This window comes from Pan troglodytes, chromosome 13 (assembly GCF_028858775.2).
Source record: "Pan troglodytes isolate AG18354 chromosome 13, NHGRI_mPanTro3-v2.0_pri, whole genome shotgun sequence".
Classification (NCBI taxonomy): domain Eukaryota; kingdom Metazoa; phylum Chordata; class Mammalia; order Primates; family Hominidae; genus Pan; species Pan troglodytes.
Window position 1 is genome coordinate 61,299,673 of NC_072411.2, and position 23,508 is coordinate 61,323,180.

Genomic DNA, 23,508 nt, shown 5'->3' on the forward strand with positions numbered 1-23,508 from the left:
AAAATACAAAAATTAGCCAGGCATGGTCGCGGGCGCCTGTAATCCCAGCTACTTGGGAGGCTGACGCAGGAGAATCACTTGAACCTGGAAGGCAGAGGTTGCAGTGAGCTGAGATCGCGCCATTGCAGTCCAGACTGGGTAACAAGAGCGAAACTCCATCTCAAAAAAAAAATAAATAAAACAACAACAACAACAACAACAACAAAAAACAACTCCTAACTGACTGGGCCTGGTTGCACACACCTATAGTTCCAGCTACTTGAGAGGCTGAAGTGGGATGACTCTTTGAGCCCAGGAAGTCAAGGCTCCAGTGAGCCACTCCAGCCTGGGTAATGGAGTGAGGCCTTATCTCTAAAGCAAACACACACACCACACACACACACACACTCACTCTCTTTTCTTCCTTTCTGTGTCTCACACACAACTGTGGGCATTTTAAAAACTCATTTCCAAGGAATCCTAAACTCTGAGACCTTCTGGAAACAGGCAGACTTTATTTGAATTACAAAGACTGACCCGGCTAGGTGTGGTGACTCATGCCTATAATCCCAACACTTTGGGAGGCCAAGGTGGGAGGATCACTTGAGCCCAGGAATGAGATCCCTGACTCTACAAAAAATACAAAAATTAGCCAAGCATGGTGGCCTGCAAGTGTAGTCCCAGCTACTCAGGAGGCTGAGGTGGGAGGATCACTTGAGGCCAGGAGGTCAGGGCTGCAGTAAGCCATGATAGTGCCATCACACTCCAGCCTGGGTGACAGAGGAGACCCTGTCCCAAAAAAAAGACTGACTCTTCCTGTTTTAACAGCGGCTGATATATATAATGTTTGTTGTATCTGGCTAGATCAAGAGAAGTAGGGTGGAACAAAAGACAAATTCTGCTAAGGGGCTGGAGCAAAGTTATTAGGGGACAGAAGTGGAGAAAGACCAAGGGAAAAACCTCTTGCGTATTTTGCTACAGGACCTGTAATGCCATCACAGCTCTGAGGGCTGGTGGAATATGTGAAGCAGATGTGAAAATCCAGCTGTCTTCTGCTATGCCAGACATTGAAAAGATCTTCAAAAATGTAGAACAATGCCACTCTTTTCACTATTTTTTCCTCAAAAAGCTAATATGCAATAATCTATTGCTTTTAAATGAATTTAAAATATTTCAGAATATTCTCGATTGTATTTTCTAGTATTATAAATAGTGATAGATGTAACCCATATAAGCGAAAGCTCTTTAGGGTAATAACTTTTAAGAGTGTCAAGGAATCTTACTTTTTTTTTGAGACAGAGTCTTGCTCTGTCGCCCAGGCTGGAGTGCGGTGGCACGATCTGGACTCACCGCAAGCTCCGCCTCCCGGGTTCACGCCATTCTCCTGCCTCAGCCTCCCGAGTAGCTGGGACTATAGGCGCCCGCCACAACGCCCGGCTAATTTTTTGTATTTTTAGTACAGATGGGGTTTCACCATGTTAGCCAGGATGGTCTTGATCTCCTGACCTCATGATCCGCCCGCCTCGGCCTCCCAAAGTGCTGGGATTACAGGCGTGAGCCACCACGCCCGGCCAAGGAATCTTACTTTTAAGAATGTCAAGGAATCTTAAGACCAAAAAGTATAAGAACCACTGACCTAAATCATGATTCAATTCTTCACTTCTCTATTCTGACCTATAACCGCATTCTGTTGTCCACTCACTTTTCATTTCTAGCCACTTATATTCATCTCTAGACACTAGTCTCCTATAGCTAGGCTTTGCATGTTAGAATTGCTTTACAAGTTTCAGAAGTTCTCCTAAATTTAATATATAAGGTTTGAACAAGTTCTAACACCATCCTAGGTTCTCAGGGGTTTTTTTGTTGTTTTTTGTTTTGAGTCAGGGTTTCACTCTGTTGCCTAGGCTGGAGTTTAGTGGCACGATTGTGGCTCACTGCAGCCTCCACTGCCTAGGCTCAAGTGATCCTCCCACCTCAGCCTCCTGAGGAGCTAGGACCACAGGTGCAAGCCACCATGCTTGGCTAACTTTTTATTGTTTGTAGAGACCAGGTCTTCCTATGTTGCCCAGACTGGTCTCAAACTCCTGGGCGCAAGTGATCCTCCTGCCTCAGCCTCCCAAAGTGGTGGGATTACAGGCATGAGCCACCATGCCCGGTCCATCCTAGGTTCTCTGTTATCTCTACAATCTGTTTTTCTGGCCTCATTTCTCCTTATTTATTTGAATGTTTATTATACATTTTGATCTACTCAAGAATTTCCTGCCTCCTGGAATGCTCTGTTCCTCAATCTTCCCATATCTGCATAGAAATTCTATACTGCCTTTTCCAAGGCCACCCCTATCTATGCCGTACACACCTTCATTAGTACACCTCTTTTTTCTTTCTTCTTTTTTTTTAAAGAGACAAGTTCTGACTTTGTTGCCCAGGCTGGAGTGCAGTGGCATGATCATAGGTTGCTGCAGCCTCAAACTCCTGGGCTCAGGGGATTCTCCTGCCTCAGCCTCCCAAGTAGCTAAGACTACAGGCACACACCCCTATGCCCAGCTAATTTCTTTAATTTTTTTTTGTAGGGACTGGGTCTCACTGTGTTGTCCGGGCTGGTCTCAAACTCCTGGCCTCAAGTGATCCTTCTGCTTTGACCTCTCAAAGTGTTGGAATAACAGGCATGAGCTCCACACCCAGCCCTTAGTACACAATTCTGACCTACAACCACATTCTGCTGTCCATTCACTTTTCATCTCTAGCCACTTATATTCACACACAGCCTCCTTTTATCCTACTCACTCTTTTTCAGTCTCCCTCTTTCCCATACATATTCATTCTATCTTATCATTGACTTTTAGTCACAAATAGAATCTATCATTAACTAATTGACCTATTTTTATCTACTAAGTATGATTTAAATATGCCTGTCAATTCTTCTAAAAACTAAATGTTTATTAAGTTTATTAATTTACATTTCTCATTCATTTGCCTGTATATTTGTCCAAATAAACTAGAAATATTCAGAAAAATATTTGAATGTGACCTTGAGCAACACCATATACCCAAAAGCACTTGATAATGTAAACTTCCATTTATCCAGAATGATTGGGAAAGACACATTTCCATAAATACTGTTAACTAAGACACACATATATACAAACTGGCAAAGAATTATACCGCTATAAAATGAACTTAAAACAATACTGAGTATCACTTAACACTTCCTCCATGACTCAGAGGATAAGTACATGTCAGGGTCTTGCAGTGTTATTAGTTCATCACTATGAACATCAACTACTAAATAGAAAAGAGGGGACTTAAAATGTCTTCAAGAGCACAAACACTGTCTTATACTTCCTTTTCTATGCCCTACTCCAACTGGCAGAGAGCTGGGCACATAATCATTCTGCCAGCTAACCTGTCCCCTAACACAGCAGACAGAGTTCAACTTTATTTGTTTAAACTTTCCAATGATTTAAATTCTAGGTCAAAAGACAATTACTATAAATACTTTTTGATGATGAATAATCTTCATCTTGAGAGATCAAACAGCCACATCTACAATAATGACAACAACATAACTAGTAATTTGGCTGTTTGGCAAGAATTGGAGCATATGGAAAAAAAGAACCATCAGCCTTAGTCCAGACATTCTAAATGGAGGTTAGGAGCCTAAATATCTTAGCTGGAATAAAAGCTGCTATGAAGAGCCATAAATGTGGGTCAGAATGCTATGACCTGTGAGATCAGACAGGAAAGTTTTAGAAAATCTAATGGCAAGGAGAAAATATACAAAAGTATTCAAAAGGAAAAGAGTATAAAGTAATTGAATCATGCAACGATGTTCCAGCCCATTGCCTAACAGAATAAAGCTTTGAAAAATAAAAGCCAAGGTTGACAATTTCAACACAGAACTGGAAATCATAAAAAGTGACACCACTGAAAAAAATTGCCAAATAGGAATTCTAGGACCAAAAAATAAAATAAGCAAAATTAAGAATTCAATGGACCAGTTTAATATATTAGCTGAAGAAAGGAAAGGGAAAACCATCCAGAATGAAGCACAGGAAACAGGAAAAAACAAACAAACAAACAAAAAAAAAAACAGAAGCATAAATACAAAAGAGAGAATAAAGTTTACAGTGAGGTGTAATGTGCCTTTAATTGGAATCCCAGAATTAGAGGACAGAAAGAAAGGAACAGAGGCAATATTTGAAGAGATAATAAATAAGAATTTTCCAAAAGTGGTAAAATATCTTTCCACAGATTTTTTTTTTTTTTTTTTTTTTTTTTTTGAGATGGAGTCTTGCTCTGTCACCCAGGCTGGAGTGCAGTGGTGTGATCTCAGCTCACTGCAACCTCCACCTCTTGGGTTCAAGCAACTCTCCTGCCTCAGCCTCCTGAGTAGCTGAAATTACAGGTGCCCACCATCATGCCTGGCTAATTTTTGTATTTTTAGTAGAGATGAGGTTTCACCATGTTAGCCAGGCTGGTCTTGAACTCCTGAGCTCAAGTGATAGGCCTGCCTCTGCCTCCCAAAGTGCTGGGATTACAGGCATGAACCACCACGCCCTGCCCAATATCATTCCAAGGATTTAAGAAGTTCAATGAATTCCAAGCAAACTAAATAGGAAACTCATATGTAGATACAAAGTGGATGTGCAAAAACCTCAAAACAGAAAATTTCATGAGCAGCCAGAGAAAAACACATGAATTACATCCAAAGGAACAACAGTTAGAATGAAACTAACTTTTCTATAGCAATACACAACAATAATATACCCTAAAATTTGTTTGTTCCAACAAAGCAAGGTTGGTTTAACATTTAAAAATCTTGTAATTCACTCCACTAACAGAGTAACAGAGAAAAATTGTATCATCTCAAAGATGTAGGAAAAATCATCTGATGAAATACAATACCCTTGCATGATGAAAAAAATAACAACAAAACTCTTACAAACTAAAAGGAATAGAAGAATAAAGCTTATCTCCCCAAAACCTACAATGATCATATTGAATAATGAAAGCTTTCCCTCTGCAGTGAGGAATCAGACAAGGCCTGTTATTGCCACTTTTATTATCCTGGTAGTATCAACAGTTCAGTAAGGCACAGAAGATACCAAAGATATAAGGATTAGAAAGGAAGGAACAAAACCATCATTATCCACAAATGATCTGATTTCATATACATATAATCCAAAATAAGAAATTTCCTAGGTAAGTCCAATTTATTTCCATTATATATTTCCTTATATTGGCCACATCTTTTATATACTAACAACAAGTGCCTAGAAAGAAGGCTAATAAAAGATGAGAACTTCTACACAGAAGACAATTATTGAAATTCAAAGATAAATAAATGAAGAAATATGCAACATTCTCAGATTACAAGACCAATATCATAAAGATGTCAATTCTCCCCAAATTCATCAGACTCTATATAATCCTAATTAAAACCCAAACAGGTTTGTGTCTGTGGAGACAGGAATTGGGGCAATTTAACAAGTTGATTCTAAAATTTACATGAAAATGTCAATAGCTAGGAATAGACAAAATATAAAGCCTGGGAGAGACAGAATGATATTAGAGCAAGGACAGAAACAGAACAAAGTAGCAGAAACAGTAGTTAAGAAACAGACTCACAAATATATTGTCAGTGATTTCTGACAAGGGAGTACAACAAAATGGAGGAGAAAAGTGGTCTTTTCAATACGTAGTACTAGGACAACTGGATATTCACGTAGAAAGGAATAAAATGGGATTCCTATTGCACATCATACACATTAAGTGTGAAAGGCAAAACAATGAAGGTCTTAGAATATAGGAAAATATCTTCATGACCTCAGAACATAAAGAAGCTGACTACACTAAAATTATAAACTGTGAAAAGGCAAATCTAGAGGCTGGGAAAATATATTTGCAACTAGCAACAAATGGCTCAAATATAAAAATACACACACACACACACACATATATAACAACAAATCAGTAAGAAAAAGATAACCTAGAGAAAAAAATGAGCCGGAGGCATGAACGGGCACTTCATACGAGAGAAAATACATATGGCTAATAAACTTCTGAAAAGGTTCCAACCACTTTGTTCTGGGGAAACGCAAATTAAAACCATAGTAAGGCAACACTACACACTCATCAGAACGGCTAAAATTTTAAACACTCACAATACCAAGTACAGGCTAGGATACAAAACAACACCGCTATAGAAGTATTAATTGTTCAGCCACTTGGAAACTGTTGTTATCTGCCAAAGTTGAAAATGCACATATTCTATGACTCAGCAAGGCCATTCCTATGTACTTATCTTACAGAAATCCATGAACATGTACACCAGGACATACAATATATTCATAGAATTATTATTGTAATGCTCTCAAACCAGAAACAATCATATAACCATTTACATTAAAATGAACTATTATATATATTATAATGTATCCATGCCATGGAATATTACACAGCAATGAAAATCAAAGGGCCACAGCTCCGGGCAATAATATGAATTAATGTCACAAGTGTAATGTTGGGTACAGGAAGCCTGACAAAATAATTCATATTGCATAATTTGTTTTAGGTCAGTTTTAAAGAAAACAGCAGTAGTGCATATGATCTAACATGTTGTCACCAAAAAGGGGCACTTGGAAGGGGAGGGCTTCTGGGGCAGAACCAGCAATGTTCTATTTCTTGACCTTTGTGTGGCTCATCAAGCTATTCTTTGAGGTTTCATGTACTTTTCCGTGTGTCTGTTTGATTTCATATAAAAATGGTTTAGGAAAATTAAACCAACTAGCTTACCCTGAGACTAGCATCTGCCCATCATGGGAAAAAGCACAAGCCAGAACAGGAGCACAGTGCCCACTCAGTGTACTTTTATATTTTAATTCAAAACCTGCAAATAACAAGGTAACAGAGATTAGAAAGCTGACCATGCTTAGAATTGATTTTTAAGTCAACACCATTTCACTTATTTATTTAACAAATAATCTTTGAGTGCCTAAAGGACACAAAAATTAAAAATCCTCATGCAGCTCAGATATCTATAAGGAACTAATTGGGATGCAGTGTGATTAACTGGTTTCTGTTGACTAAAGAATAAAGTCAAGTTTTTAAAGAATTGAAGTAGCTTTACTCAGAAGTCTTACTGAGGACTATAGACTAAGGCCTATGGCCTGGGAGCTACAGGGCAATCTGTGAGACCACTCCCAAGCAGCGTTTCAGCCCGCTGCGTACATACAGGTGGTAGAGGTTTAGTATGTGCAAAATCACGTCAAACAGAAGTTACATTAAAGCAGAATCACCTCAAGGTCTGGGTTTAAGAGTACATCTGGTTATAGATTTCTAAAGTGCATTCGGTTACGGATTGCAGAAACATGATCACTAACCCCACTGGACGTTATCTCAGGTAAGAAAAGGCAAGGCTGGGCTCATTTATCTTTTAAGGAATGTAGTGACTCAGGGAAGAGACATGGGGGACTCTGTGCTCTCCTCTGTTTTGTCTTCAAGGCATTCCTCCAGAGAGCTGCACGTTGTCACAGAGTCGGGGGATTTGTCAAATTATGCTGGCAAGCAGAAAGGAGCAAACATGGCTTCTTGTGTTTGTTACTGTGTCTCACATTTCAAAAGCTCAGTAATGGATTTTAAAAAGCAGTTCAACAAAGGCTAGATGGGGTAATTTCATAACTACCAAAATTTTTAACTTTTAAACTATACCACAATTTTAGTGTCTGATAAAAACAAAATATGCCAATTGCCCAAAAGACTTAAAAAAATGCTTATAATTTTTTAAATCTGGCACTTAAAAATATTTTCTCATCCTGTAAAAAAATACTTTCTCATCCTGTAAATAATCAATGGTAATTTACACATCTTGTAATTCCAATATTATCTTTATAAAATATAACACTCCTACAAAGTATAAAAAGGTATAAAATACTTTTCATGCTTTTAGAATTACTAAATATAAACTCACAACTACTTTAAAAGTATACTGAGGGAATTCAATATATTTTGGTGACAACCTATAAAAATAAAAAGAAATTGGCAGGGGTTGGGAAAGATGGAAAAGGAAATACACGAGGGAAATTTATAACTACATCAGACACAATAAAACCTTTTTTGAAGTGTTAAATGTCTTTTAGTGAGGATAACAAGCATTTAAAGAAAAAGGTCATCAGAGTAAGTAAAAGTTTCAAGCTCAAAACAGGAAAAAATATATATTTTTATCTGGGAGAGCAGAGACACACACTAAAGACACCATGCTAAGTGCTAGAAATACAATGATAAACTTCAAAAGGCTTTAATTCTAACTGGGAACAGAGCAATAAATAGGCATGATTAATCAAACAAAGCAAACATATTAAGTTGCACACCAAATTAAGACTATAAAACTTCAATACAACAATAATAGGTTATGTCCTCAAGTATAAGACCCATATGTCTCTCTACTCCTCCCTACAAATAAGCAAATAATAAGGTACAAATGATGATAAATGCTTTATGAAAAGATTTTGTTTTTATTATTTTTTTTTTTGAGAGCATCTCCTTCTGTCACCCAGGCTGGAGTGCGGTGGTACAGTCTCGGCTCACTGCAACCTCCGCCTCCTGGGTTCAAGTGATTCTCCTGACTCAGGCTCCCAAGAAGCTGGGACTACAGGTGTGCACTACCACACCTGGCTAATTTTTGTATTTTTGTCAAGACAGGGTTTCACCATGTTGGCCAGGCTGGTATCGAACTCCTGACCTCAAGTGATCCGCCTGCCTCAGCCTCCCAAAGTGCTGGGATTACAGGTGTGAGCCACCACGCCCAGCCTTATGAAAAGGTTTTAACTGCACGTTTATAAACTGTCATGTATGTTTTTGTTAAAAAGTCAGTGTCAACATATTTTCCAGTAAACATATGAAAGGCTTTACTTTTGAACAATTACTAAAGGAACATATTTATTTCCCGATAAAAGGTTCTTCTCTATACACTATAAACTAGGATAATTATGAACAACAAAAATACAGTTTGTCATTTAACTGAAGCTTACTAGGTAACAAATAATAATATTCTGAGGCTCCTGAATCAATCAAGATGACCACAAAATTTCAGATTCCCCATGAAAATGTCAAGGAAGGAATTAATAAAAACAGAAATGTACACTGGTAAAGAGAGTGGGAAGGGGGCATCAGCAAACCAGAAACTGAATCAACTTTGGGGAAGCAGAAAGCACATTAAGTAATGAAGAAGTATAAAAGAATAACAGCCCAGCATACAAAGAGACAGGGGTACAGCCAAGAAAGTTATTCTGCCCTAGAAAACACCCCAAGACTGGCCAAGCGCAGTGGCTCACGCCTGTAATCCCAGCATTTTGAGAGGCCAAGGTGGGAGGATCATTTGAACTCCGGGGAGGCCCGGAGTTCAAGACCATCCTGAGAAACAAACTGAGACACTGTCTCTATAAAAAATTTAAAAATTAGCCAGGGCAAGACCTGAGAGAGGAGATGGAGAGGGTAGGAAGAAAATACCTCAAGGTTCCAGAATATCAATAGCCAGGAAAAAGGAAAATTAGAATGACACAGACATAGACCTGAAAAGAGAAAAATGAACTGACTGACTGTATACAGACCATTCAGTGTCTACCTCCAATCTCTCCCCAACTTCACCCTTAGTATGCTGCACAAAAGCCAAGCATTTATCCCTGGCGAAACCTCTCAAAAAATACAACTGCCTGGGAAGCTCTAGGGTGACAGAGTGTCTACTCCCTAAGTCCCCAGTCCTTCACCCAGAAGGGCCAACTACCCACCTCCTCATCCTAGAGGGAAGCCAGCAATAATGAACCACTTCTGTGCACAGAGTTTCTGAACATTGTCTAATTCTTAAATGCAAACAGAGTACTGAGCAAAAAGGGGACTCAACTGCAAACAAAGATCAGAAAACAGAAGGGAACTTAAAGCAAAAACTCCTAAATGACATCCTGAGAGTTTTGAGATCTTACATTTATAAAGGACACTATGAAAAGAAAACAAAGAAGATGGTGAGCTTTTAGAATCTGAAAATATGATTAATGTGATAAAACATTCAAAAAAAGGTTAAGAGAAAAAGCAGAGAAATTTTCCCCTAAAGTACAAGAAAAGAGAGAGAAATGTGGGGGATAAAAAAAGAGAATCAATTCAGGAGGCCCAACATTCAATTAATGGAAGTTGTAAAAAGAGAGATGAATTAAAGAAATAACATAACGGAATAGTTTATTCCAAAACTGTACAAAATAAGCTTCCTGACTGAAAGGGTCACCTGATGGAATAGTACAATGGATGGGAAAAGACCCACACACTAACAAAAAGCAGTACCTACAGTGAATAAATAAAAAAATGTAGTGGTATAAACAATGTTTACAGAAACTGTGAAAACCACAAAGGAGTTGAAATCAAGTGCAAAGTGGTCACCTCTGGTGAGCAGAAATGTGCATGGCAGTAGAATGGGTGAGGTCATGATCAGCAATGAGCGTCTGATTTTTAAATCATGTGTATTATTTTGACTAAAAGTTTCTTAAACCATATTTTAATACTTACTTTTAGATACTCAGGGTACCTTAAGTAAAAAGATTAAATAGAAATTTTATCCAGACCACAAATAATTTTAGAGAAGCACTATTTGGCATACATACCTAAGATATGGGTAAAAGAAACAATCCAAATTTTGACTTGGCAATCCTGACCACATGATGCCAGTCGAAAAAACTGAAGACCTTGTTCTCCATCTAAAATTTATTAAAGATAAATACAGAGAATTTGTAAAACACTGAAACCTCCCAAAAATTCCCATTTCTTATACTAAGATCTATTAATTCTACTCATTTAAACCATGTTCACAAGTTATTAGTTAACTTATATCATTTAACAAAATGCTGATTAAAGAATTTCTTTTAAACAAGGTACTATGTGGGATTATTAGTCCTCAAGTTGCTACAAAAAAATACCTTTCATTTTCCTTCCTCAAAGAATAGAACTCAAGGCTGCAAGGACCAATACTGAGCCACTCAATAGAGCATCCTCCTCTAACTCAATTTGAGAGTCTATGAGGCTAGCACTGATAGGAAAAATCAGGAAGAAAAGTCAGTTACTTTGAGAGTGTTAAATGTTTAATCATTCCTAACCTTTTTTTAAGGTCATAGCAATTTCTTCCTTTTTTTTTTTTGAGATGGAGTCTCGCTCTGATGCCCAGGCTGGAGTGCAGTGGTGCGATCTTGGCAGCTCACCGCAACCTCCACCTCCCAGGTTCAAGCAATTCTCCTGCCTCAGCCTCCCAAGTAGCTGAGATTACAGGCATGTGCCACCACACCCGGCTAATTTCTGTGTTTTTAGTAGAGACGGGGTTTCACCATATTGGCCAGGCTGGTCTTGAACTCCTGACCTTGCAATCCGCCTGCCTCGGCCTCCCAAAGTGCTGGGATTACAGACGTGAGCCACTGCACTGGCCTAAGGTCATATCAATTTCTTTAAAGCCTGATCTATAGTTCACATGGAATAGTAATGGGAATTTTTTTCCATCTGATTTAATCAAGCCAAAGGCTGGAATTATAGAAATCAAAAATAACATCAATTCACTCCATTTGGTTGAAAATATTATATTATTTTGGGAAAGTAATCAGTTATATGGTGTCCCAGAAGCACTACTACTTTACACTTACTTAATTTTAGTGTATCATTATATATCTACTAGATTAAGTTCCTAAACAATTTTGGATAATGTAAATATTGACATCATCAATGCAATTTTATACAAGTTGCACCTAATATCACAAGTAGTTTCATCAAGTAAGTTTTGGCACTCATATGCAGTAAAGCACAATTAAGAAATTGAGGCTGGGCATGGTGGCTGAAGTCTGTAATCCCAGCACTTTGAGAGGCTGACACCAGGAGTTTGAGACCAGGCTAGGAAAGATGGTAAGACCCTGTCTCTACAAAAAATTTTTTTAAATTAGCCGGGTGTGGTGGCACACATCTGTAGTTGTAGCTACTTAGGAGGCCGAGGCAGGGGATCTCCTTGAGCCCAGGAGTTTGAGGCTGCAGTGAGCTATGATCACACCACTGCACTCTAGCCTGGATGACGGAGCAAGACCCTGTCACCAAAACAGAAATCTAATATCCATCTTAAGATTGCACTCTGGCTTAACAAATTTTCAGTATATAAAATTTAACAAACGTGTACACCTGGGCATGTACATTTTTTCTATGGACTCTGCCTCTTTGAAAGTACAAACACTTTACTAACGAACAACAAATTAAATTCCATTTCACTGAAAGCTTTTTTAACTCCATGGGACTTCCATATTTCAATAGCATTTTTGTTTCTTTCTGTAGCATAGATTTACCCAAAATATATCCTTTCTAAGAGAGATCTTGAGGGATACAAGCAATTCCTGATAATCACTGTCTTTTTAAGACAAAACATTTTATTCAATAAATGGCTGAGAGCAAAATATTTCTGTATTAGACCTAATTAGCAACGCTATTTGTTTCTTAACTAAATAGATCCTTTGAAGTTAATTCTGAAGTTCTCTAAGGAGTGAAAATTCAGCTAAGACAATGGAAAATTACACAGGTTAAAATGTGCTTATGTTCAGTATCTAAATATAATATTTAGAAACATACTTTTCTTCAGGAAAAATATTTAAATTATAATAACCTAACCTACACTTTATCATTTAAAAACTGGAGAGAAATGATCATTTACTCTCAGGTGCAAACAGGATTATTTTTCCTTATTTCAGCAAAATGTCACAAGATGAGTCAATATGTCATAAGTATTTACAGATAATAACAAATACGAAATTAAATAAATTGAAATTATATACTTTGTCTTCTAAATAAACACAGTTGTTCCCACAAATTCCTACAATAATCACTTTAAAGCATGTATCAATTTGTTTCAGAGAATTTACTCATAAGGTTAAGATATATTTCAACAGCAACACTAAAGGAACTAAAGAAGGCACAAAGATTATTATACCGAGAGAAGTGTATAATATGTTCTAAAGGCAGGGTGGGGATGCGGGTATCATTTCAGAATCTCACCTAGAATTCTCTGCCTGGTTTAGTGAGCCTTTCCTGACCCCATAAGCTCCCAATCTCTCTAAATGCAGGACAAAAAAGCCCTTATTTTTATTCTAATATTAACTAATATAATGGTATTTTCATTGGAAATCTATCTTCAGATCATTTAGAACCAAAAAAGGAACCTAGATCTCTCCACACTTATATAATTCACCAGATTCATTGAGTGCCTACAAGATGTAGAGAAGGTCCCACAGAAATGGAAGCAATGGCTTGTTACAAGCTGTTCGTAATTACCGTAAAATATCACAGAACAATATACTAAAAGAATAACTGCCTTAATTAAATTAGGGAGGGAGTTTAACATAAGAATGGGTTTATGAAAAGAAAATCTATTATTTCAGCAAATCATTAAAAGGAATCTTACTCATCAATCTACATTTCAAGGCCTATTCTGTATCAGGCACGATGAAGAAAGGAGACCCAGGCCCTGCCTGCCTGGAGCTTACAAGCTAATAGGAAAAACACCATTAAATATTATCCATATAAATATAGAATTAAAAATTGTGATACTTAGTACTGTAACAGAAAAATAAAGCATGCAAAAAAAAGACTATATCAAAATTATACAGATTTAATGCAGGGGTTAAGATCAGGAGAGACTTATCTTTAGTGATTTTCAGCCAAATTCTAAAGGATATTAACAGCAAACCAGGTAAAGGGTCTGCACGTAAAACCCTTGGAAAAATCTTAGAAACATTCCAGGAATTAAAGAAAGTCAATGTGGCAAAAAATGCATGAGGCCAAGAGCAATTTGAGATTAGGGGGAAGCAGAACATGTTTTGCTTTTGGGATTTGAGATCTTAATCATATCTTAACAAGCCACTGATGGGCTTGAAAAGGGGGGAAATACCAAAACCTTTCTGTCTACTCTTTGGACCTGTTTTGTCCAATAGGGCAGTGACTGGCCATATGTGGGTATCAAAGACTTGAAATGCAGCTAGTCCAAATTGAAATGTACTATCTGTAATATACATACCAGATTTCAAAGACTTAGTACGAAAGATAAAATCTTATTAATAATTTTTATTATCAATTATTGAAACTACATTATAGATATATCAGGATATATTATTAATTAATTTCATCTACTACTACATTTTAAATTTTCCTAAGTGGCTTGCATTACGTTGTTATGGATAGCACTGGTCTGGTAACAAGACTGCAGGGGGACAAAAGCTACAGAACTCCCATCCACTAACACGGAAAATGAAAACTCTAAAGAAAGAACTTTCCAAATCACTGTACCTATTTAAAACCAAGAGACTACATTCAGGAGTTCTGTTTATTTCTAAAAAACTAATTGTGTTGGCAAACATTTTATAAATTTAGCTTTTCGAAGATTAAATTAGTAAATGGAAAACACAGCTTCTATTTCCAATTTTTAAAGTTTACATTTCTACTTGAATATCAATATAGTGTTCTTTTAATTGCAATTGTATCAATAGGGTTAGGTCCTCTAAATTGCCATATCCAAGGAATCTGAATCTGTTGTACCAATTTGAGCCACCCCCTGCATATAATAAAGAATGTAATTTTCTTGCAGGAAACTCCAAGACCAAAAAAAAAGAATGCAATTTTCTCATATATTTTTTCATGATTTCATTTTTGGTCAAAAAAGAGAGAAGGATAATCCCTTTACAGGAATAAATTAAGAGGGCTCCTCACTCTACTAATGATAACATAAAAAAGAATAAAAGAATGAAAAGTCATATACAGCACAAATTACAAATAGGAATTTCTAGTGCTTAAAAGAATAAAATAACCAACCAGAAACTGGCTGTGAAGAAAAATCGCAGCAGGTAATTCCAAGATCATGTGCTTTTTCACTATGCAGACACCTCATTTTATCATCCCACACTGTTAAATCACCACATGAGGAGCCAGTGACAAAGAAGCTTCCATTAGGAGAAAATGCACATGCCGCCAAGGAGCCATCTTTAACACTACCACATCTGAAATAAAAGCAAAAAGTGGGTTTTCATTTCAGAGTATCCTTTACTTTATACCACAGTCTCTAACAGCAGCTTGATACAGTGAAAAGAGAATAAATGGCTATCACAGAACTAGAGAGAAAGGACAACTGATGCCTACAGAAATAAAATATCATTTATATGCTATGAACTGAGATATACTGTCTAAAAGCAAGGGAGGATTTAAATATCCTCCCTTAAACATTTTAACTGGTATGTTCAAGCCTAAATTACAAACCAAAGTCCACATATCTTCATATTTTTCCACAGGGCAAATCAGTATAAACACATTAAAATCTGTAAAACTTAACCAGAAAAGCAATGACAAGCAACATCAACTACAGCCATATTTTTTAAAAAAGGTAAGATAAAACTATTTTTATTGGAAAATATGTTATTGGAGTCAAAGGTACTTTCAACGTCTGTATTAAAAATTACCCAGAAGCAATGGCGAGGTCTTCAAATATAAATTATTTATGAAAGGAAAATGCTGTGGGCAAGTTAAAATTACGTTAGGAAGACAGGGAGGCACGGTGCTGAAGTATTAGTATTTGCTCAATTAGGAAAAATAAGCTGTTAAAAACCCAACAATTAACACACTGTCCCATCCAGCAGGGTATCTATCATTTATATATAATTAATTACATAGTTTAGGGATAGTTATGCTATAGAGCCAGAAGTCGTCATTGGATAAGTAAGATTCCTAGTTGACAGCTGGATTTCATGCATATAAAAAAGATATTTGGCATAAGTGTTTATTAACACCACTTAAAACATGTCACCCTCTTCAACCCAAAGACCTAAGCTAAAATGAGCAATAGTTGTTGACCAACTGGCATTTGTGCTCTGAAAGATGTTGGGAGACAGAAGGAGGGGGAGGTACACTAGGCTCTTTTAATTGGTAATTACTTAAAAGCGCATGGTTTCTAATGTACTTAATGTCATCTAAAAGTGTTAGCGTGAAAATTTTAACTTTTTTTTTGAGACAGGGTCACTCAGTCACTCAGGCTGGGGTACAGTAGTGCAATCCTAGCACACTGCAGCCTCAAACACCTGGGTTCAGGCGATCCTCTCACCTCAGCCTCTGGAGTAGCGAGGACTACAGGCACACGCCACCACGCCTAGCTAATAAAAATGATAACTTCTGTTATGTATATTTTGCCACAATATAAATAAATGTGAATAGTTTTAATGTTGTTAAATTGCAATACAATATTACCAATGTAAATTAATTGGTTTTTTCCAAAAGAGTTTTTCAGGTGAGTTTTTAAGAAATGATAAATAACACATCACCACCACACCAGGCATGAGGTTCCTTCTTCTGGGCTTGGTCATTCATCCAGCAAGAATTGCAGTCACAGAAATAACTGCATCTCTTAGCTGAGCTTTACATACTATTACTTTATTATTGAAAACACTTGGGCCAGGCGCAGTGGCTCATACCTGTAATCCCAGCCCTTTGGGAAGCCAGCCGAAGCGGGTGGATCACATGAGGTCAGGAGTTCAAGACCAGCCTGGCCAACATGGTGAAACCCGGTCTCTACTAAAAATACAAAAAACTCGCTGGGCGTGGTGGCAGGAGTCTGTAATCCCAACAACTCGGGAGGCCGAGGCAGGAGAATCGCTTGAACCCGGGAGGCGGAGGTTTCAGTGAACTGAGATCCCACCACTGCACTCCAGCCTGGGCAACAAGAGTGAAACTCTGTCTCAAAAAAGAAAGAAAACACTTAAACCACAAGTGACAAAAATAAAGCCTAAAATTACTGAACCTTCAAAATACTGCTTTAACTCTTACAATTAAAAAAAAAAAAAAAACCATAAAAGTCTAACAAGATTAACTCTTAATTTTAAGATTGGCGCTAAGCAAATCTACTATAAGAATCATACTAAACATCTCTCTGGGTTTTTGACCTTTAGAAGGCCAGTTAAAAAAAAATTTTTTTTTTTTTTTGAGACGGAGTCTCGCTGTGTCACCCAGGCTGGAGTACAGTGGTGTGATCTCGGCTCACTGCAAGCTCCCCCTCCCTGGGTTCACGTCATTCTCCCGCCTCAGCCTCCCAAGTAGCTGGGACTACAGGCGCCCGCCACCTAATTTTTTGTATTTTTAGTAGACGGGGTTTCACCATGTTAGCCAGGATGGTCTCGATCTCCTGACCTCGTGATCCACCTGCCTTGGCCTCCCAAAGTGCTGGGATTACACGCGTGAGCCACCGCACCCAGCCCAGTTAAAATATTTTTCCTTGTGCTACCTGAAAACTATTGGCTTCCTAGGGTCATCAAAATATTTTTCTTTTTTTCTACATCACTTAGACTGTGCAGAGTATCAAAATATTTTGCTTTCAGTTTTTTTTTAAGTACACCTAGTCAACAGGATTAAAACAGGAAGGATTTAAATATCCATACCTATATAATTTGTATGACTGTGCATTCCACAAAACCACAGTTCCATCAGCTGCCCCTGATGCCAAACACGTGGAGTCTGGGGAAAACTGGCAAACCCTCACAGGGCTGCCACTAGGCTGTTCCATCACTGCCAGCATCTGTCCATTTTCAGTATTCCATAGGACAGTGGTACCATCTGTTGAACACGATGCCAAAATATGTCCTGAAGGGGAGAAACAGCAGCAGTGGACAGCATAGGTATGAAACTTCAATGGAGAATGTGGCAGTTCAGTAAAGTCACGTAACGAGTACAGGCGAATTGTTTTGTCCAAGGAGCAAGTAGCCAAGAGGGAAAAGGAGAAGGCACAGCAGTTGACATCGTCACCATGATCAGCTAATGTGTGAATCAGTTTCACCATGTTCTTTATTTGAAGTAAAACAGCCTGAAATTTTTAAGCAGATAAAGATTATTTATTCTAGGAATCAGATACATGCAATTTGAGTCTATATAAAAGGGCCAAAATGTTTTAATTTGCTCAATGAAAGCTTCTACATCAACATTTTAAAGCAGTGGTCCCCACCTTTTCGGCAGCAGGGACCAGTTTCATGGAAGACAATTATTCCCTGGACTGGGGTGTGGGGGATGGTTTCAGGATGAAACAGTTCCACCTCAGATCATCCGGCATTAGATTCATAAGCAGCACACCCTCGATCCCTCGCAGGCGCAGTTCATAATAGGGTTTGTGGATGCCTGGAGCCCCAGCTACAAAAATTAGCTGGGTGTGGTGGCACATGCCTGTAGTTTCAGCTACTTGGGAGGCTGAGACAGAAGAATCCCTTGAAGGGAGGAGGAGGTTGCAGTGAGCTGATATCGTGCCACTGCACTCCGGCTTGGGTGACAGAGCGAAACTCCATCTCAAAAAAAAAAAAAAAAAGAAAAAAAATCTAACACTGCAGCTGATCTGACAAGAGGTGGAGCTCACTCATGCCCTCACCTCCTGCTGTGCAGCCCAGTTCCTAACAGGCCACGATGGGTACCAGTCCTCAGCCCTGGGGGTTGGGGATCTATGTTTTGTTTTTGTTTTGTTTTGTTGAGACAGGATCTCCCTCTGTCATCCAAGCTTGAGTGCAGTGGCATGTTCTCAGGTCACTGCAACTCCCGCCTCGCGGGTTCAAGTGATTCTCCCACCTCAGCCTCCCAAGTAGCTGGGATTACAGGCATGTCCCACCACGCCCGGCTAATTTTTTGTATTTTTAGTAGAGACCGGGTTTCCCCATGTTGGCCAGGTCTTGAACTCCTGGCCTCAAGTGATCCGCCCACCTCGGCCTCCCAAAGTGCTGGGATAACCAGCGTGAGCCACCGTACCCGGCCAAGGGAGCTCTGTTTTAAAGGACAACCTGTTACCTGGGATAAGAACAATTTGGAGGAAAAAAAAAATCTGTAAGACTATAACCTCTGATTCTCACAACCACCATTGTCATACCAATAAATTTCCACAACTCCTCAAAAAGAACCTTGTCAAATAACTTCAAACTGATTTGATGTTGAGCTTTCAAAACCTAAGGTGTTTATTTCACCTTTGAAGCCTTTCTCATAAGGAGTTCTCAAAAATACCTCACTCCAGATCTGCTCATCTCAACTCAAAAAGTATTTTCTATTCTAATAAACTATCTTAGCTGTTCCCTTCACAGGATGGAGCCAAGGCTATCTGCTCCGCCTTTAAAATCAAACTGTAGGATTTGCTCTTAAAAAAAAACAACAGAAGTCTCATTGAAAATTTATTAATAAGTGACCATGTGGAAAGCTGTCCTATCATGGTTTGTCATCCTGTCTGATAAATAGTAAAATTATACAAAAGACTTGAGGTGAGGAACCACCTCTGAATGAATCAAGGAAACCAAGAAAAGAAAACCTAAGAAAGTGTCAAAAAATGAACTTAGCCAGACCACGCTCAAGAACAAATTTACAAATTTAGAATAAAATCAAACTCCTCATCATGGCAAACAAAATCCTATACAGTCTTATGTAATCAAAATCCTATATAATTCCCGCCTGCCCACTTCTCAGATCTCAACTCTGGCCACTGTCCCTCTCTTCTTTCCAGCCTCCTTGGCCAAATAGTCTTCCGTCTCCATAAAGCGGTTTTCTCAAGCTGAAATGTTCTTGCCTCTGCTCTTGGGATCCTATTTGTCATTTAGATCTCAATTTCAGTGTCTCTCCTCAGAGACGGTTTCCCTATTTAAAGTAGCCACTCCCTAGGCTAGCACATCACCCTATATTCTCAGCAATTACCACAATTACCACCAGCATCGGATATTTGTTAAATTGTCTCCTCCGACTAGGATGTAAATCCCAAAGGAGTAGGTACTTTGCCATCTTGCTCATTTCTGTATCCACACCATGTAAAACTGTCAGGCACCTAATGTACTTAAATAAATATATGTTGAATATTTATTTTGTTCGAGCCCAACTGAGTTCCAGCCTTTAAATAATCCATATGTAATATGAAATTAGAAAATCTACCAAGACTAAATATATATACACACACAGAAACATAACTGACGGTGGAAAACTGGTGTCAAGTGAGGCAGAATCAGCTCTGAAAGGGGCAGGTATAACCTTGACTTGTAAAATTGATAATCCTTTGTCCTAGTCTTATTTATGGAAACACCTCTACCAAAGGAAAAAAAAAAAGTCTGGGCGCGATGGTGCACACCTGTAGTCCCAGCATTTTGGGAGGCCGAGATGGGTGGAACACTTGAGCCCAGGAGTTTAAGACCAGTCTGGGCAACAAGGCAAGACCCCATCTCTCTAAAAATAAAAATAATTAGCTGGGTGTGGTGGCGAGCACCTGTAGTCCCAGCTACTTGAGAAGCTGAGGCGGGAGCATCACTTGAGCCCCGGAGGTGACGCCGGCGGTGAGCTGTGATTGCACCACTGCACTCTAGCCTGGGCAACAGAGCAGGACCCCATCAATCAATCAAACAAATATTAAGGCATAAGGAGCATGCCTTTCCCTATCTTCATCTTATCCTTTTAGGATAAGTTCAGCTTCTTTTCTTCGAGCATAAACTCCAATAAAGCCTAAAAACCAAACACGAAAATTTCTGGTAGACTATCCCTGTACTGCTGTCTTGAAAACAATCAAGACCAGGTGGTGCTTTCTGGAGAGCTCGCAAATCCCAGCTGTGCAAGTGCGCACAGGTGATTTTCCAAACAAACTCCGGCTCCCAGCCCTCTGCCGCACTCAGCTCCCTTTGCAGTTCCAGGGCATTCAGTGGGAAGCACCGAGGCCACCGTCAGCTGAACAGTTTGTTTTGAAAAAGCTCTCAGGCCTACCCAGGACCTGCCTTGGGGTGGGGGGGGGGGCGGTGTGGGCGTTCCCTCGGGCCTCGGCTGTCACGCGAACAGTAAATTCCCGGGCACACCAGGTCAGCTGGCCAGCGTAAACACATGGATCCCATCTCATTCAAAGCAAACCCGAAAGGTGTCCAGCGCTCCCAAAATAAAGTCCGCCACTTACACCCCCCACACACGAAAGACCAGGAATGTGCCCCACTCTAAGAGCGGCCGGGCCTCTGTGGACTGAGCGACCCCAGGCAAGAGGGAGGCCTGGGAGGCAGGGAGCTCACCCGCAAGGGGCTTCCTTCCACCCGACGCCGACACGCCCGCCCTAGCCCCGGGCCAAGGGTGCACGAACCACGCCTCGCCGCACTCAAGGTCCCGGTTGGGCCCTGCTGCGCGGTTAGAACCGGGAAATGGAGGGCTCAGACGCCCCGCGCGAGCAGGCCCAGCCGCGCTTCCCCACCTGCCGCCACTGCCGCTGAGCCGGCCCGCGGGCGCGGCCGCTCTCACCTGCAGGAGCGGGGGCGCGCGGGATCCGCCTTCAAGGTGCCCACGGGCGGTGCGGGTCACGTGCCGCGCAGGTGAGGCTGGCGGGGCGGGCGCCTGCGGAGACCCAGAGCAGAGGGAACAGGCCCCGCCCCCGAACGCCCGCAGTGACCCAGAGCGGAGGGAGTAGGCCCCGCCCCGCGAAAGCCTGTGGAGACCCAGGGCGGAGGGAACAGGCCCCGCCCCCGGGACCGGCCCCTGAGGCGGCGCATGCGCGCTCTTCCGCCCGGACTGCGAGTTCCTCCCCAGCTTCTGGCTCCTAGGGTCAAGGCGATTTCAGGCTTGGAAAGGGACTTCCGTCGCAAATCTTTCTGTTTTGCTAAAGCTGCGGTCGCAAGGCCTAGTGATCGCCTGAAACGTCGTTTTAAAGGGGCGTCGCGTGGAATGTTCGGCCATCCCTGCTGAAAGTTTTTACCTCTTTCTCCAGTTCTCCACCCTGCACTGTGTACTCCGAGGCCGGTCTCCCAGATTGGCCTTCTCTATTTCGGCCACCCTGGGCGGTCCGTGACTTGGCGTCTTCTGCCCTCGCCTCCTCATTCGGGTTCCCCTAGGGGTCTCTCCCGGGCAGGCTGCCTGCCCCGGGCCCCAGCCCTGCCGTTGGGTGGGTATCCTGAGCTCACTGGAACCCCGGGCGCCTTTTCTTCAGCCTTTCCCAGTGCGTCCCAGTGGCTCATGGTAGACTGGTTTCCACGTGTCATTGACTACAAAGTGGCTCTGCCAGTGCTTTTTGAGATAAAAATTATCCAGAAAAAAAAAAGTTCCTGAGCAAGTTACCACTTGTTAACTAAATGCGCAACATAGTGTGGGACTATGTTCAGATGAAAATCAAAGATACAGAGAGCTTTTATTTTTAATCCATGAGGAAACATTAAAAATATATCAGCCTGTGGAGACCAAAGTTACATTTGAAGAGTAATGACCTAAAATGCTCACATTTAAAGATGAAGTTGAGACCGTGGGAAACTATTTGCAATGAAAAAGACTAAGGGGAAAGGGAAGATCAAAATTAGGATTTTGTGAGTTCTTGTTAATTTTTTAAAATCAGCGGAGTGCATCATGATTGAGACTTTGAACACCAAATTCCATTCCAAAGTATTGCCAAAACAGTATTTTTCTAAAAACAAGTTTTTGATTGTATAAATAATAGAGCTCTCTGTAGGAAACACAGAATATATCAACAGGAAAATAAATAGTCAATAATTACACCCCTCAGAGATAACCCACTCAGAGATAACATTTTCTCTCAGTCTTTCAGAAAAAACTAATTTTACAAAAAGTCCTGGAAACTGCCTTTTTAAACAAACTTGTGTCATGAGCTGTTCCCATGTCTAAAAATTTCATTAGCTTTTTTTTCTACATAATGGTCTACATGTAAACATACCATAAATTATTTAACATTTTCCCTGTTGCTGGATGGTTTCAACATTTTTGATCTCAGTGTAAATAATGCTGGATTAAATATCTTTGTACCTAAATCTTTTTCTTTTAGCCTCAATATATTACCACGTTATGTACATAAATCTTTTTCCATATTTATGAATATGTACTTAGGATAAAAATTGAAATGGAGGCCAGGTGCGGTGGCTCACGCCTGTAATCCCAGCATTTTGGGAGGCCAAGCTGGGTGGATCACCTGAGGTCAGGAGTTCTAGACCAGCCTGGCCAACATGGTGAAACCCCATCTCTACTGAAAATAGAAAAAAATTAGCCGGGCATGGCGGCACGCACCTGTAATCCCAGCTACTCAGGAGGCTGAGACAGGAGAATCTCTTGAACCCAGGAGGCTGAGGTTGCAGTGGGCAGAGATCACCCCATTCCACTTCCAGTCTGGGGGATAGAGTGAGACTTTGTCTCACAAAAGAAAAAAAAAAGGAAATGGAATCACTGGGCATAAAGGTGTAGACAGTTTTAATAAGTATTACCATACTGCTCTTCAGAGAGGTTGTACAGTTTACACTCTCAGCAATATGTAGTTGTGTTTGTCTCTCCACTTTCTTGTCCAACTTGAGGGATACCTTTTTTATCTACACTAATTTGTGTGTGGGTTTTTTTGTTTGTTTGTGAGATGGAGTCTTGCTCTGTCGCCCAGGCTAGAATGCAGTGGCACGATCTTGGCTCATTGCAACCTCCACCTCCCGGGTTCAAGTGATTCTCGTGCCTCAGACTCCCAAGTAGCTGGGATTACAG

General features: G+C 40.1%; 1 protein-coding gene across 19 annotated transcripts in view; it reads right to left on the reverse strand.

The window, feature by feature from the left end:
* Positions 1–22,023, reverse strand: part of WDSUB1 (WD repeat, sterile alpha motif and U-box domain containing 1) — a 51,096-nt gene extending 29,073 nt beyond the window's left edge. For 5 of the 19 annotated variants that reach the window (XM_063791260.1, XM_016949886.3, XM_016949887.3 and 2 more), the window contains exons 1-5: positions 21,286–21,480; positions 17,451–17,872; positions 14,845–15,029; positions 10,626–10,718; positions 6,775–6,868 (exon numbers count right to left, since the gene is read on the reverse strand). In XM_063791260.1, the coding sequence (XP_063647330.1) occupies positions 6,775–6,868; positions 10,626–10,718; positions 14,845–15,029; positions 17,451–17,848 (770 nt within the window). In that variant the 5' untranslated portion in view covers positions 17,849–17,872; positions 21,286–21,480. Of the gene's footprint in view, positions 1–6,774; positions 6,869–10,625; positions 10,719–14,844; positions 15,030–17,450; positions 17,873–21,062 lie in introns of all 19 variants that reach the window. The other 14 variants (XM_016949884.3, XM_054679898.2, XM_016949883.4 and 11 more) reach the window with 14 other exon arrangements.
* Between the last annotated feature and the right edge of the window lie 1,485 nt (positions 22,024–23,508).